Source organism: Mesoplodon densirostris, chromosome 16, assembly GCF_025265405.1.
Source record: "Mesoplodon densirostris isolate mMesDen1 chromosome 16, mMesDen1 primary haplotype, whole genome shotgun sequence".
NCBI lineage: Eukaryota > Metazoa > Chordata > Mammalia > Artiodactyla > Ziphiidae > Mesoplodon > Mesoplodon densirostris.
Genome location: NC_082676.1, coordinates 70,873,673 through 70,889,759, shown reverse-complemented (window position 1 = coordinate 70,889,759; position 16,087 = coordinate 70,873,673). Strand labels below are relative to the sequence as shown.

Here is a 16,087-nt window from a genome sequence, read left to right as displayed (position 1 = left end):
ACTTACTAATCAATTACTAATTCACATGGGACAATATGGCAGTCACCACCATAACCAAGTAATCAAACAGTCTCACTAATAGAGGGACATGATTTGCTTCCTAATGAGATGCAGTGTGACATACCACCCACATGGCATCCCCATCACAAATGTGAAGCATGGACCTAATCCAGATTCTAGATCTAACATCCATTTTTTGGCTGTTCAGGGGATAGAGGAACAAGGGAAATGACACCAGGAGAAAACAGTCTGGCAAATCCAGAATGAGTGTATTCTACAAATGATCTGGGTTCTCAAAATTCAATACTAGAAAGGAGAGAAAGAAGGAAGACAATGAAGACTGTTGTAAATTGAGGATGAGGACATAAAAAACTAAAATTTTAAAAATCAAATGCAGCAATGCAGCACATGAACCTTAAATAGGTCCTGGCTCTGGAAAAAAAATGAACTGGCTATAAAAATACATTTTGTTTTGGGTAAAATTTGAGAAATTTGAATAATGAATTATTGCTAATTTTCTAAAGCATGGTAATGTTATTGTGATTATGTTGAAGAATATCTTTTCTTAGGAGATGCATACTGAAATATTCCGTGGGAAAGTATCGTGGTGTCTACAACCTTAATTCCAAATAGTTCAACAAAAAGAAAATGAGTTTATAGAGAGTGATAAGCATAAGTGGCAAAATGTAAACAACTGTTGAATCCAGGTAGAGGGTACACAAATGTGTGCTCTGTTATGCTTTCAACTTTTGTGTGTGTGTTTGAAAATGGTCAGAATAAAAGTTGGGGAAATAAAAAACTACTTTGAGGATCACCTGTCTTCCCCACACTCCATCCTCTCCTACCTTCTAGCCCAGCACCTTCTAGCCGAAATGAAAAAAGAAATGCACTTCATTTTTTGAACAGTTTTATTGAGATATAGTTCACATACCACACAATTCACTCAATTTAATGTCCATGATTCAATGGCTTTTAGTATATTCATAGAGTTGTATGACCATCACCACCATCATTTTTAGAACATTTTCATTACCCCCAAAAGAACCCACTCCTTAGCCATCACTCCCCAGCCTCCCCATGCCCCCCGCCCCAGTCCTAGGCAACCACTAGTCTAGTTTCTATCTCTAGATGAATTTGATTTTTACTTCTTGAAGATCTTACATGTGGCACCAAATTTCTCAGCTGCTGCCAATGCTTTAACAAAATGCTTTGTGTCCCACTGTGTTTGCCCATCCCCAGTTCCGTGCAGGACATAAGAGAGAGCTGGTATCATTCTCAGCCTCTGGGGGCCCAAGAGCCTCATTAGACTATGTCATCTGCCTTCTGGCTCTGTTGAGGGATGCACTGGAGGAAAAGAAGCAGGTGTGCTTTCAGATAAAGTAGACCAGGAATTCATGTCGGATGAGCTCAACTGACGCTTTCTCTGGCTGAGGATACTGGAAGGGGCATCAACCATCTGCAGAGTCTCCTCCACACCCTATTTTGCATTATGATGATATTTGCAGATGCTCCAAGCTTCCTGACAGCCCCTCATTGTCGGGAGTGGTGGGCACTGACTTTCCTCCAAGTCCATCTCAGCTCTCACCTCCGTGGAGCTACTCTGGCCACCATGCATGATGCCTAAGTAAAGCACAAACAAGGCACCTGCCTTCCTTGACTAACTGGACTTCACAGCAGCCCAAGCAGCTGTAAGGAGCAAGGAACTCTCTCCATGGGAACGACTGTGTAGCTCTTCTCAAGACAATGCAATTATATCCTTCCTAGGTGGGTTCAAAGCAGTATAACGTTTTTGTTTGGGTTGATTTTTACTTGTAAGTACCGGGAACTGCTCACTCCCAGAGCATCACCTTGCAGCTGACACCTTTGGAGAACTTTGTAGAGGAAGGTTTTTCCCATGGAAAAGTCCATGAATTTTGAGTCCATGAGTAGGACAGGAATGTCTCTGAAGTAATAACAGCATAAAACACAGTGGAACTAAGAAAAGACACTGCATGAAATCTGTTTAGGTCTGAGGACAATTACGTGTACCAAGTTCAGTACTGGATTGCTAGTTAAGCTCAAAGAGAGGACGTGTGAGTTTACCGAAGCAGTTATATTTTATTTAAATCTTGCTCCCCACTGCACTTCCTTTGTAATGGATTTTTATTATCAATTACCTAGTTGATACCCTGGTATATTTGCTATTTTTAACTAGTTTTTCCCCCAAAGGGAATTATATAACGACTGACTTGATGTGCCCTTTGTTTCAGGTCTCTCAGTTTTCCACCTGAGAACACCAAACACTGGCTTTCTAAGCTCATTGTCTGTAGCCCCGTTCACTACATAGCAGTTATCAGTAAGAAGGGCAGGGAAAAAAGATGAGCCTCTCTATGGGACACTTGTTAGACAAAGATGCCCCTCCCTGTGAGGACTACAAATATGAAGGTCTGTCTTCAAATCCCTTTGTCCAATTTTGGGCATGAAGCAACATTTTCACCCAGGGAAGTGATTTATCAGTGATTACAGAGTTTACACTTGGAGGTGATGTGAACCCAAAAATACACTCTAGATTTTGTTTTGAACCATAAGTAGAGACTTAAAATCCAAGAAAAAGAGTGAAATGCAGTAGTCATTTTCCAACATTAACAACTCCAGCAGGCTTGAGTGAAGCCCCAGATTCCTCTGCAGTAAAGATTTCTGGGAGTTCACTGTAAGGTCCAGGAGAGCATATCTGGAGAGGCACTGTTTGTGCTCTGCACTTAAGGTTAAGAGGTTCATTTTATAGCTCTTTTTTGCACCTGTTGAATGGGTTTCTCCCCAACCCCCACCCCATATCCCTTCTCTCCTTCTCTCCCACCCCTTTCAACAGCATCATTTTTCTACCCTTAAGTGCCACTAAGGACAGGTATCCAGTGAGCACAGACCCAGGGTAACTTGTAATAGTGAAGTCAAATGCTTATGTTTTTCCCTGCAGTAGGACAACATTTTTCATCTCTGATTTTCCTTGGACAGATGGAAGATGTCATTCAGGGAACCCCAGGCGTTTTGAAGATGAAAAGGAAGGTAGGGGGCCCGGCTCAGTGCTTATTACCCATAGAGGGAATTTGGTTCACTTCAAGAAGTAGTAAAATAATGGCCCAGGAGAGACAATGACTCTTAATGAATTCATGTGAGTAAAGTGTGAGGTGACCAGTTTGGGGACATGCAGCCCCAAGGCCACCCTCTGGAGGGGAAAAATGGAACAATTGTTTTCTGTTACTACACAGTATTGACCTCCCTTTCCGGAATCACATAGGGCCACTCGGATGTCACGTCCAATGTAGGATTACCTCTGTCTGAGTGCCTTGGCTGCCTTTTAAATAAGGTGGGTGACATGTGACACCTGAGTCCACAGTCAGGCTTGAAGTAGGAATAATCTCAGGTGCTCCTTCAGCCAGGTGAACTGTTCCACATCCATCTCTGCCTCCCCTCCAAAAAAATCCCTCCCTAGGGGTCAGGAGGCTCCGGCTCTCAAATCCCACCGACATACAGGGTTGAACATCTTCAGCTTTCACATACCACCTTTCCTATTCACACCAAAGTCTCACGGGACGTATCAACCGCCTGGAAAATAAAACAGCCTCCCAGGCCCTATGAAAAAAAAAGGAACAGAAAAGCTACAGAAATAAATCCCAGAGGCTGCTTCTAATCCTGGACAGGTGGCACCTTGGCACAAGTGCATTGAAATCACTTTTTTCCTGGGCCGCGGAGCTGAATCCCTCTCCCAGAAAGACCAACACCCCTCAATCTGGAGGGGGGTAGTGTGCTGGGGGAGGAGCCAGGAGCCTGGGACTAGAGGTCTGTGACCTCCCGCCGAGCCGTGCTATCGGCCTTGGATCGGCTATCTAGTGTAAACGCAGTTTCACACATAAATAACGTGCCACATCTGGCCCTTCGGTTTTATGGCGTCTTAGCGACCAAGCAATTTATAGATGGCGACCTTGTTAGGCAACAGCCGGGCTCGCCGGGAGCTGCGAGGTCCGAGGCACCGCTGGGGACGCAGGAGGGGCGAGGGAGAGGAGAGCCCCGGGGTCCCAGATCTCCAGCTCCGAGGGGCGCTCAGGAGAGGGAACCACCCGCCTGTTTGGGGATGGGGCCGCGGCAAGGTGGCAGCGCCCCCTCCTTCCAAGCCGGCCATGTGGCAGCTGAAAGAGCCATCGAAGCCGAAGTGTGTTTGCGCTCATACCCAATTTATTACCGCTGAACATATGGCCAATATTTTGACTCACGTCAGTCGGGCAAGGAAAACAAACAGAGCGCGCGGCGCGGGGGAGCGGCCCCCTCCGCTGGGGCTGCGCTGCGGCCGCGGGGCTGGAGCCGGAGGGTGGGGCCGCCGGGCACGGAGCCGGAGTCGGGAGGGGGAGGGCCCGCCGCGCCAGTGCCCCTGCGCCCGCGGCTCTGCAGCCGCCGGTGGCTCAGGATAAAGAGCAGCCGGGGATCTGCGCGCTCGCGGGCCGGGGCTCCCGGCGCAGCCGCGCTCCAGGTGAGCCTCCCGCTCGCGCGCGCGGCCGGGGGTGGTCGGGGGGTGCGGGGCGCGCGGCTGCGCGGGGAGACGTACAGGAGCCCAGCGTCGCCGCCGGCTGTCGGGCGAGCACCGTAGCTCTTCCGGCCCCAGACCCCGCGCGGGCATCGCAGCTGCGGGGGACCGGAACGCGCTCCGGGCCGGGGCCCTGCCGCGGGCCAGGGGAGAGGGCTCTCGGTGTCCCCCGCGCGCCCGCCTGTGCGGCCCCCTCTCGCGGCTCTCGCCTCAGCTCGGTCGCCCAGCCGCGGGGTCCGGAAGCAGCAGGTGGGCAAGTGCCGGGCGTCTCAGGTCCGCCGCCGGCTCCGCTGGTCACGAGGGGGGCGCTCGGGTTGGGACCGGGCCCCGCCCGCCGCGCCCGCGGCCCGGAAAAGTTTTACCTGCCTCCGAGGCCAGGTGCTCCCGCCGCCGCGCACTTTCCCGCCCTCCGGGGAGCGGGACCGCCAGGACCGGCAGGTGCGGCTGGCGGGGATGGCGAGGAGGAGAGGCTCGGCGAGGTTCGGAGCCCCGCCCGGGAGGGCGCGGCGGAGGAGGGGCGCCGGGGAGGGGGTCCGGGGAGGTGGGGGACTAGATAAAGGCGCGCCTGGAGATTCGGCGAGGCTGTCGCCGCAGCGTCGGGAGTGGGAGGCGGAGCGGGCGCGCCGCGCGCCTCGGGCCCCTCCCCACCGCCGGCTCCGCAGGCTTCCGGGCCGCCGGGACCGCTGCCGGGAAGGGAGCGCCTCCGCCCCGCCTCCGCCGGGTAAGTCTCCCCGGTGTGCGCAGGGCTCGGCATGGGGCTGCCGGACGAGGCGATGTCCCCAAGGTAATTTGGAGATGGCGCCTAGCGGAGAAAGAGGTGCTCCTCGGGCGGAACTGGGCCACGGGGTGGGGGGTGGGGGGTGAGGAGGAGGAGGAAGGGAGGGCGGGAGTCGCCGGCAGGAAGGACCGGGGCTGGGGGCCGAGCAGGGGTCGGGGGTCTTTGGGGAGGCGGCTCAAGCCTGGACTTTGAGGGGACCGCGTCAGGCGCCAGACAGTTCTCATTTGTGTCAGTAGAGATCGCCAGAGGATCGGAAATGAGCCTCAGTGGGCTCTGCTGAGGCCCTGGTCTCCGAGGGGCGCCCCCTCTGCGCCCCCCATACACACACTCTGCAAGGAGGCCCTTTGGCGCGCCTCTCGCGCCTTCTCGATCCTGGTGGCGCTTGGGGGTGGGAAGGAGGCGTTGCGTCTGGAGGAGGGCTGTGGACCTCGGGTGCTCCGACTGGAGAAGTGAGAGGGAGAGCCCCAGGAACCCCCCCCCCCCCACCGCTGGTGCCCGAGGACCTTGCGGGTCGGTTCCTCGCGCTCCAGGCACAGCTCCCAGGTTCCGCGCAGGCTGGGAGCGCGGCCTCCCCGCGCCGACGAGCGCTACATGGCACAGAGCCCTCCTGGCCCAGCTCTAAGTGCTGAGTACTGACCCGTTGGGAGAGGCCGCTGGATTTTCGAAGTCTTGTAATGATTTTGTCACGTGTTAAGAAGTAAATTCAGATAAGAACGTGCTTTCGGCGCCCTGTTTCCTTGAGAAACCCAGATCTCCTGCATTGAAATCACCCTTATCGGGGGAAGGTCGAGCTTGGCTGGAAGAACGTTCCTGAAGGCAACATTGACGATGCGTAATCTCATTGTAACATATTTAATCATTAGAGAAGCGCGAACGAATAAAGCAAAGGGGTGAGCCCGGGGGGACGTGCTGTTTGGTTCCCCAATAAACCGGTGACAATGGATTGGCTGGGACGGGCTCATTTGGCCTAAGGGGGGCTTAGAGCTACGTTTTTAAAGAAAATATTGGAGGAAGGCCCTTTCCATTTTGCAGCGCGCCCCGAGCCACATTTCGTGTTCAATTTAACATCCATGAAAGTTAAACGGCTTTTCTCGCCTTTTATTTTATTGGATGCGTTTTCAAAGATCTCATTAAAGCGCGTTTATCAAAGTCCTAACATATGTCCGCAGGGTCTTACGCCCACACAATGAGGCTGATTAATAAAAAGAGAAATCCTAATTTCTATTACAATTTATGTCCTCAGGAAATGTCTGCCTTTTTTTTTCTAAGCCAGATAATTGGTAAAGTGTTGTGTATTTCACCTTGAAGAAACGTAGGGGGAGATAGCTCAGAAGGATGCCTGCGCCCTGCGCCCGCAATTGCAGGGAGACTCCAGGCTCTAGGTCCCTAGATCAGTTCTCTCCATGGCTTTATAGAGTTCCTGATGCTCCTGAGGAAGGGGGGAAGGGGGAAAGGGGGGTCAGATACAGAATCTGAGCTCTGTCTCTGGGCCTGGAAAACTTCTCTGCCCAACATCTCCTTGGTGGCTTGGGAGGATTGTCCTTCTGGGAGGTGCCCCCACTCTTACCTCCTGTGGTAAGAGTTAACACAATACGGATCAAAGAAAGAGAAAACTCACCTTTGACTTGAACCCAAAGTGGACTGAGATTTCCTTCCCCTTCACACTAGTCCCTACTTTCTGGTCCATCTGTCCGCTGGCTGTGGGTCTCTCCTGCCAGAGATTTGCACCTGTTCTGATCTGGCCTCACTGATAGGGCTGTAGGCCTCCCCCATCCAGCCGCTCCATTCTGCTTCCCGCCCCCACAGCCTGCAGGGACTTCCAGGGACCTCGGCTTCCTTCGGGGGCAGAAGTGATGCCAGTTGGTGCCAGGATCCACCAGAGATGAGCCTGCCTTTCAGTTTTCTGGTTGGGAAAGGTCCTGCTTCAGGTGGTACCCTGGGCCACACTCCTCGACATCTTTCATCCGGCGGCCAGAGTTGACACTCCTGCTTCCAGCAGCCCCCGTTCCCCCACTTGGAGTTGAAGCTGCCATGGGATACCTTGGAGGAGTGCATCTTAAAGGTGGGCGTCTTTATCGCCAAGCTCGGGGACCAGATGGGGAGACATTATCTGTCCCCGTTGATTTCGAGTGCATGCCACGCTCCGAGTCTCCAACCAGAGATAAAATAAACCTTCCCCCTCCAACAAAACCTTTGTGTCCAGCGCGGCTAATCCTCGCAGAGAAGGAAGGTGCAATGCGCTTTGTCTCTAGAGTGAATGAAGACAAACGCTTGCACCTTGGCGCTAACCAGACAATAAACTAATCCACTTGAAGGCTGTTATCTGAGATGGGATGTGCAGGGGACACGCTCAGCCATGTACTGTACCAGGAAAGGAGTTTCTTTTCAACCTCTTTTCATTCGAAGAAAGAAAAGAAATGAAGTCAAATCAGTATTTCCAAATAATGGGAAAGACCTTGTATTTTTAATGACTGGTCGCGCTTTTGTGGATGGGGAGGTTGAGAGGTGCTGCCTGGGACTGCGAGGCTTTGGGCTCCTCGAGGCACCCCCGTTTTAGAGTGGTCCTCAAGGTACCCCTCCTCGGACTTTTTCTGCTCTAAATTCCTCTAGAGGAGGCACCTACCCAGCAAGCTCTCACCAGCCTGAAAGGGGAAGGATGTGAGCAGAGCGCCTCCCAAGAGGCCTTCAAGCCAAGAGGCCTTCTGAGATTGAGAGAGGAACGGGGATTGGGGGCGCTGGGGGCGCCCCACCAGCCCGCCTCACCCACAGGCACACCGAGCCAGGCTCCCACGCGTGGGGTGTGCCCAGACTTCTCATTTTCCCAAAGGACCTTCCTTTCCTGCCTTGTTTGCTGCTGTTCAGAGCTCACCCCTCCCCCAACAGGGGGCGTCAAACTGCGGTGCGCGGGCGCAAGGAGCTGGGGACCCGGGCGCACCAGGGCCGCCCCCGTGCTCCGGAGCTCAGAAAAGGCGCTCGTGTTTGAGCTACCTGCGAAAGTAAACAGGTAAACACTGGGCCGACTTGGAGGGCCACTTGTCCTGGAGTGGGGCCACTTACCCTGTGTACATTCGCCTCCCGCCCGGGCCTCCGGCGTGGTTCACCTCCCCCGCGCCCTCTCCAGCGCCTGCGCTTCCATCCCTCCCGAACCCCGAGCCGCAGAGAGGAGCTGAGCGGCCTGAGAAGCCTCCTAAGAGGGATTCTTCTAGCCTGCGAGGAGGAAGATTCTCTTCCTCCTCTCCCCCACCTCCCCTCGGGGCCTGCGACGCCCTCTGAGCTCGTCCCAAACGTGGGAAAAAGGGAGGGAGAGCTCGAGATTTGTAAGGAAGCTGGAGCCCCAGCGCCGAGCATAAAGATCCGGGGCAGGGGACCTCTGGCTGCTCGGGTGACCCTGGCAGGGGTACTCGGTGGTTGTCGCACGCCAAAGAGGGCTAAACATGTCTCCCTCCGGCCCAGACCAGCTGCCATCAAACTTTCAGCACCGTCTCAACTTCTCCCCAAGTTCGCCGCAGAAGGCCCAAGGCTGAGCGCTCAGGAGCTCCCGCAACGCCGGCGGCAGAGCCCAGAGCCCAAACCCAAACACGATGGAACCCAGGACATTGTCCTCTCCTGGCTGCAGGATGGAACCCGGAAAGAAGCTACTGAAGAATCCGGACCTTGGGAGCCGAGCACATCCAAGCAGAGCTGAACTGGTGCCAGAGGACACGGATATGTTCAGAGCCTATAGGGTGGGGATAGCGGGGACATTAATAAGGACCCTGGAGGGGCCAGGGGCGTGGGGCTTGGCACTCTCGACCTGCTGGGTGTGCGGGATCTCGCCGAGCAGGAGACCCCTGGCTCCAAAAGACCAGGCTGTGGTGCTCCAAGCGAGACCTCTTGGGGAGCCCTCCGGATGCAGTCACCTGTTTAATTTGTGTGTAAAGGTTAATTTGGTGCCTGGCCCTGCTCTTCGGGTCGCATGAGGTCCGGGAGACCCTGGAGCGTGCTTTGGGCACCGGACCTGCCCCCAGCCGCCAGCTGGTCTCCCGCCGGCCTCCCAGCGTCCGCAGACCACTCCTGGGGGACTTGCATTTTATGATCTTCCTCTAACAAGCCGAGTTTCTCCCCTTCAATTACGAGCCTCCCGGCGGTCTCCCTGCGCCTTTTCAATTGCAAATGTCAGCGCTTTGGAAGCGGACGCGGGAACCGCACTGGCGTTGGAGCGCTGGGCAAAATGGATTCGCGAGGTCCCAGGAGGGAGACACTGAGCACAGCGCATCGGGCTTCGCAGGGCGCTGAGCGTGGCTGCGGGAGGCCAGGCTGAGACTCCCTCGGGCTCCCTCCCTGCTCCGCAGCCCCAAGGTCAGGGGCAGGAAAAACTAGCAGGGGTGAGGGTGGACGAGGGAGCAGAGACCCAGAACACGGCCTGTGCGGGCGGGGGAGTGTGGCCCTGCAAGTGCTCCAGCAAGGAAGGGGACCCTACGACCTGTGGTGTGGGAGAACTCAGGCACGTCGAGGCCGAGGGGCCGGTGCTGTGCGCAGCCCCGCCTCAGTGAACTGGGCCGAGGCCTCCTTCTCCGGGCGCGGTTGTCAGCGCTCCTGGTCCAGGATCAATTTCCAGGAGGCTGGATCCCCCTGTAGGAAAACAGCTGTCTCCCAGATGCTCTGCCCGAAGTACAGGCTCTCAGGGGCCGGGGAGGGGACATGACCCACTGCGGCAGCGCTGATGAGATCCTGGGAGAAAGGCCACTATGGGGGAAGGGAGAAGTTGGGAGCGAAGTGGAACTAGGTGGTTCCAAGACGAGGAACTGCGCAGGCTCCGTGGAGGGGTCTGGGGGCACCCCTCCCAAAGATGGATACGCAAAAGAGACACTTCTTGCCAAAGGGGACATTTCTCACCCAACCCAAGAGCTGGCGTGGCCCAACCAGACTCATTTCTGGCCCTTCCTAGAGCCTACCCTGGTCCCCAAGAGATACCCCTCCCTTGGGACAGAGGAATAAGAGGAGTGACCAGGATGATTTTTTCTGCAAAGCTTGGGTTGAGGAACTTTTTCTCGCCAGTTATTTATTTAGCAGCTGAGTAACAATAGCTGGGGTAGGCCCGACAGCCCCTGTTTCCAAACTCTGGGCCTCTGTGATGCCTGGAAACCCAACTTCCCTCCTCCGACTGGACGGGGCACAGAGCTCCCGAGTGAGAGGGGGGAGGGAGAGGCAAGGCGGATGGAGGCTGGGAAAGGCAGACTGGAAAGAGAAAGAGGGGGAAAAAGCACGAAAAGTAATGGGTTCAAGGAACATGATTCAAACCGGTTTCTAATTCTTGTGGGGGGTAAAGGGGGGAAGGAAGGGGGGAAGGAGGGGAGGAAGGGGGGAAGGAAAGGGGGAAGGAAAGGGGAAAGGGCAGAAGGAGGGGGAGAAAGGAGTAAAGGAAAAGTAGGAGAAAGAGAGGAATGGGGAGCGTCGACATGAAGGGGTTTCCTTAATATTGTGGACGGATTCAGAAATGAATGAAGAGATAGTCCATTGAAAAGGGTTGAATGCCATGACAACTAGGAACAACCTTAGATTTATTCCAAACAGTTAGGACACATTGAAAGAGAGCGTCAATCATGTATTATTTCTCCACTGAAATAAATGCAAAAACCGAGCCGGGACAAAGGCTTCCAACGGGAGCGGGACATTTGTCTACATTTCGCTCATTGTCCGCAGCTTAGCAATCGGTTTGTATTTGTGTTTGCCCGGGTCCGACCACCCAGGACGCGCCGACGAGGGGCTCCCTCTAACCTGGGCCATTGTCACCCACGTCACATACTGGGGGCGAGGCAGCGAGGGCTGCAGAAAGCCGCCGAGCGGCTCGGGAAGAGGCGCCCTCGCCGGGCGCTGGTAACTCGGGGGCGGCCGGGGCGCGGCGGCCGCAGCTGAGAGCGGGGAGTACGGGCGCCGGCGCTGCGCTCGCCGGCGTGGAGGCGGCCCCGGCGGAGGGCTTGGGGGTGGGCAGACCCCGACCCCCTCCGCGGCCTTCTCCGTCCCTCCCCGCCCCCAGGCCAAGCACCGTCCTGACGCTCCTCTGGGGCGGATGAGCATCAGGTAGCAAACCTCCCTCGCGCGCAAAAAAAAAAAAAAAAAGAAACTGGAATGGAAGGAGGGGCGGGAAGTGCGGCCTGGATTTTTCCTCGCCCGCGCCGGGGAGGAGGTGCCGTCCCGGGAAAGTGCAGTTCCCAGGCCGGCCCGGGGCTGGGACCCGAACACAAACCTCACGCAAGCTGGGAGCCTGTAGCGTGTCCTCAGAACTCGCCCCTGGTGCGTCCGAAAGGACTCCCTGGGGAGAAGAAAACTCCGGAGAGAACTCAGCAGCACCTCCCGCCCTGCGACCCCCTTCCCCGCGGTTTTCGGGGTCCTCACCCCGGCTGGAGACAGCGCCCCCGCCCCTCCCCCTCCCCGCCCCCTCCCCTCTACCCTTGCCCCCCCCCCCGCCTCTGCCACCGCTGGAGGCTGGAAAGGGAGGCATAATAGGGGGCAGGAAGGGCGCGGGGCCGGGAGCCGGTGGGGCCGGGCCGATCGCGGCCCGAGGGAGACTTCCCCACCCCCACCGCCCCTCCTCGGGCGCCCGCAAAGCAGAAAGTGAACTGCGCGGTCCTGCTCAGCCGCACAGAGCTGGGGGGAGGGGGGAGGGGAGGGGAGGCGGGGAGAAGGAAATAAATGTCTTTAGCAAATAAAGGGTGTCGGGGCGGGGGAGGTGGTGTCGCTTGGTGGTGGCTCCGGCCGGCCCCGAGCCGATTCCTCTCCTGGGTTTCGGGCTCTTTCGGCGTTTAACTAGAATCAATTACTTGCCTTGTCATTTCTAGTACTCATCCTTAAGCCTCAACCAAAATATTGACCTAGGAGGCTTACAGAAGTTGGGCTCTTGCCATTTGAACCGGATCTTGTTTAGGGAACGGCCAGCGATGGGAAGGAGAGATTTCCGCGGCTCAGCCTGCGCCCCCTCCCCCTTTTCCAAAGGCGCCACAAATTGCCAATTTTCCGGCTTGCTGGGGGCAGGCGCGCAGGGGCGGGGAGGTAGGAACCGGTGAACGTTAAGGAGGATTCTCTTTTTCTCTCCTCCTCCGGGTTTCTGTTTTGTTTTCTTTCCTCCTCCCCCGCTTTTTTTTTTTAAAGATGCAATTTGTTAAAACTGCCCTTTCAAGTGTGTGGACTCGCGAGCGACGCGGTGGTCCTTTGTATGTAAATACTGAGTAAAAAAGGCTCGCCCCGTCTTTGCAATTAATTGACACGTTACACCTCTCATCTTGCTCTAGAGGGCCGTTGGCTGGGAGCGCGGAGCTCCCCAAAACCCACAATTTCACATCTGCAAATACAGTCTTCATCCACTTGACTTCCAAGACCCGCCCACACGTGTCCAACCTTTGCGTTTTAATGTCTCCCTCCCCCTTTTTTTCCACCCTTCTCTCGCTCCCCGTCCCTCCCTCCCTCTCTCTCTCTCTTTCCCTCCCCCCCTTTCCCTCCCCTCCCTCTATCTTTCCCTCCCTCTCTTTCTCCCCCTCTTCCCCCCTCTCCCCCCCCTCTCCCCAGGTTCGTGAGTGGAGCCCAGCCTTATATGGACTGATCGCTCGGGCAATGGCCCATTTTTTCCTCGCCACCAGCCGCCACCGCGCGCTGAGCGGCCGCCGGAGCCGGAGCTGACGCCGCCTTGGCACCCCTCCTGGAGTTACAAACTCGGGCCCGGCCCGCAGCGCTGGCGCGCAGGCCGCCCAGCTCCCCGCGTCCATTTCCGCGTGCTTGCAGAGAAGACACAGGCAACGCCTTGGGCTTTTTCTTTCTTTCTTTCTTTCTTTCTTTTTCTCCCCTTTCCCAGAGTTTCTTTCTTTTTCTTAAACATAATAATCTCAATAATTAAAGCCCATCCCCCCTCCCCTCCCCCAACCCCTCTCCCCATACCCCCTCCCCCGCCCCTACTGAGAGCGCAAAGAATTGACCAAGTGAAGCTACAACTTTGCGGCATAAATTGCTGGGTCCCGGCCATGTCGCTGACCAACACAAAGACGGGGTTTTCGGTCAAGGACATCTTGGACCTGCCGGACACCAACGATGAGGAGGGCTCGGTGGCCGAAGGGCCGGAGGAGGAGAGCGAGGGGCCGGAGCCCGCCAAGAGGGCCGGGCCGCTGGGGCAGGGCGCCCTGGACACGGTGCAGAGCCTGCCCCTAAAGAACCCCTTCTACGACAGCAGCGACAACCCGTACACGCGCTGGCTGGCCAGCACCGAGGGCCTCCAGTACTCCCGTAAGTAGAGAAACTTGGCCGCCGCGGCTGTGACCGCCTCTGTTACTGTGGCCGCAGCCCGGGCTGCGCGCCGGGGGGAGAAAAGGGATGGAGCCTTGTAAGCCGGATCCCTCACCCTGCGCCCCGAGAAAGACGCCTAACGCTTGTTTGGGATGCCTTACCTCTTCCCTCTTCGTCAGACCCCCCCTAGTCCGGGAAGGAGACTTGGTCTCAGATATTTTTTCCAAAGAGAGAAATTAGGAGGAAGAAGGGGAGGGGAATACCTCCCAAGGGCTGGTTACAGACGCCAACCAGAACTGACGGCTCCGGCCGGAGCCCCCCTCCCCCATTCCGACAGCCGGGAAGGACTGGCCTGGAGCACTGGAGCGAGCCAGGCTGCCTCGGGGTACGCGGAGAGGGTGGCCCGGGTATAAATAGCTCACCCTGCCCCCTGCACTTCATAGAGGACGCTTTGTGCGGTGCGGAGGGTGTCCAGAAAGTCGGAAAGCAGAAACGAAAGCCCCCCAAACCTGCCTTAAATGGCCGAGCCGATCAATGCCAGGATTGTGGGTTTTTTCTTTTAAAAATCTGCCCACGTCTCTCCGGAGAGGAAACTGCTTAAGGGGGCCGGAGCCCTTAACCCGCGATGATCTCCTCCGCGCGCCACCCCCCCCAAAAATACGCACCCACACTGGGCAAACCCCTAGAAACTAGAGCACCGAGCCCCTGCCGCTTCTTCTCTTTCCCCGGGGCGGACACCGACGATTTCGTCCGGCGTGGAGCAGGGCGGGTGTCAAGGTGAAGGCAGCGGGGCCTGGCTGCGGGGCGCACAGGCCCGAGGGCGCACGGAGGATCCGGGGCGCGCGGGGTCGGGCCCGGCCGCGCGCGGCCTCCAGGCTCCTGATGGGCTTCTCTTTCCCCCAGTGCATGGGCTGGCAGCCGGCGCGGCGCCCCAGGACTCGAGTTCCAAGTCCCCGGAGCCCTCGGCCGACGAGTCACCGGACAATGACAAGGAGACCCCCGGCGGCGGAGGGGAGGCCGGCAAGAAGCGGAAGCGGCGGGTGCTCTTCTCCAAGGCGCAGACCTACGAGCTGGAGCGGCGCTTCCGGCAGCAGCGGTACCTGTCGGCGCCAGAGCGCGAACACCTGGCCAGCCTCATCCGCCTCACGCCCACGCAGGTCAAGATCTGGTTCCAGAACCACCGCTACAAGATGAAGCGCGCCCGGGCAGAGAAAGGTATGGAGGTGACGCCCCTGCCCTCGCCGCGCCGGGTGGCCGTGCCCGTTTTGGTCAGGGACGGCAAACCGTGCCACGCGCTCAAAGCCCAGGACCTGGCAGCTGCCACCTTCCAGGCGGGCATCCCCTTTTCGGCCTACAGCGCGCAGTCTCTGCAGCACATGCAGTACAACGCCCAGTACAGCTCGGCCGGCACCCCCCAGTACCCGACAGCACACCCCCTGGTCCAGGCCCAGCAGTGGACTTGGTGAGCGTCGCCCCTCCGAGACTCTCGGCCCAGGCCCAGGCCCCACCCCAGCGGCGGAGGCGAGGAGGACTCGGCCCTTACAGTGGTTATTATATTATTATAATTATTATTCTGGAGTCGAGTTGACTCTCGGCTCCGTTGGGGAGGCGCCAGGAGGTTGCTGCACCTCCTTGGAGAGGCAGATTCCACCCCCCAGCTCCGCCCCATCCCTCTCTCCGTTTGAACCTTTGGAGACGGCTGAACCATAAGCCGTGTTTACAGAATGTTTGCGCAGCTTCGCTTCTCTGCCTCTCCCCGGGGACCGAATGGTCCCAGCGTTAACGTCCTCACCTGAGAAGGAGAAAAAGACCCCCCCCGCCCCGCTTTTGTGAATTTTGTAAAATATGTTTGTGTGAGTAGCGATATTGTCAGCCGTCTTCTTCTGAAGCAAGTGGAGAACACTTTAAAAATATAGAGGATTTTTTTCTCCATTTTTTTAAAATAAGAAAATGCTAAATATTTATGGTCATGTAAACGTTCTGACAACTGGTGGCAGATTTCGCTTTTCGTTGTAAATATCGGTGGTGATTGTTGCCAAAATGACCTTCAGGAAGGGCCTGTACCCCTCAGGGCCCGACTCCTTTCTTTGTGGTTTGTTTTGGTTTGCTTATATTTGGTTACCCCTGCTTTCTTCTTTTCTTTTTTTATTTTGTTCAGTGCAAACATTTCTCAAATATGAAAAAGGAAAAATGTGTAGGCGAGCGAGAAGCCCCCTGCCCCATCCTCCGGGTCCTGAGCCCCGGAACTTGGAGCTCAGCGGTTCCGTGCGGTTCCCCAAGAGCGCCGGGCGCTGAAAGCTTTCAATTTTTTTAAATAAGAATTTTAATAAAAATCCTGTGTTTAAAAAAACCAAGCCCGGCCCTCCCGTTTGTCTTACTTTGTCGCCCTGCGCCGGGCAGGAGGTCTCGGGCAAGGAGCACCCGGGGCGCTGGGGAGGCTTCGGAACAGGCCCCTCCCGGGCGGGCGGGCCAGGCCCCGCGCCTCGGACCCCGGGCCCGCGCGG

General features: G+C 56.6%; 1 protein-coding gene across 1 annotated transcript; it reads left to right on the top strand.

Moving 5' to 3' along the window:
• Window positions 1–12,987: 12,987 nt before the first annotated feature.
• On the top strand, window positions 12,988–15,855 carry NKX2-2 (NK2 homeobox 2). The gene is made up of 2 exons (XM_060078187.1): window positions 12,988–13,583; window positions 14,487–15,855. Exons 1-2 carry the CDS (start codon window positions 13,325–13,327, stop codon window positions 15,047–15,049), a joined length of 822 nt encoding a protein of 273 aa, XP_059934170.1. The 5' UTR covers window positions 12,988–13,324; the 3' UTR covers window positions 15,050–15,855.
• The last annotated feature ends 232 nt before the right edge of the window (window positions 15,856–16,087 follow it).

What these genes read in the sequence shown, in the direction of transcription:
- NKX2-2 (XM_060078187.1), top strand. Translation starts at nt 13,325, where the DNA reads ATGTCGCTGACCAACACAAAGACGGGGTTTTCGGTCAAGGACATCTTG. An exon ending in CGAGGGCCTCCAGTACTCCC is followed by an intron (nt 13,584 to 14,486) that starts GTAAGTAGAGAA and finishes TCTTTCCCCCAG; the next exon opens with TGCATGGGCTGGCAGCCGGC.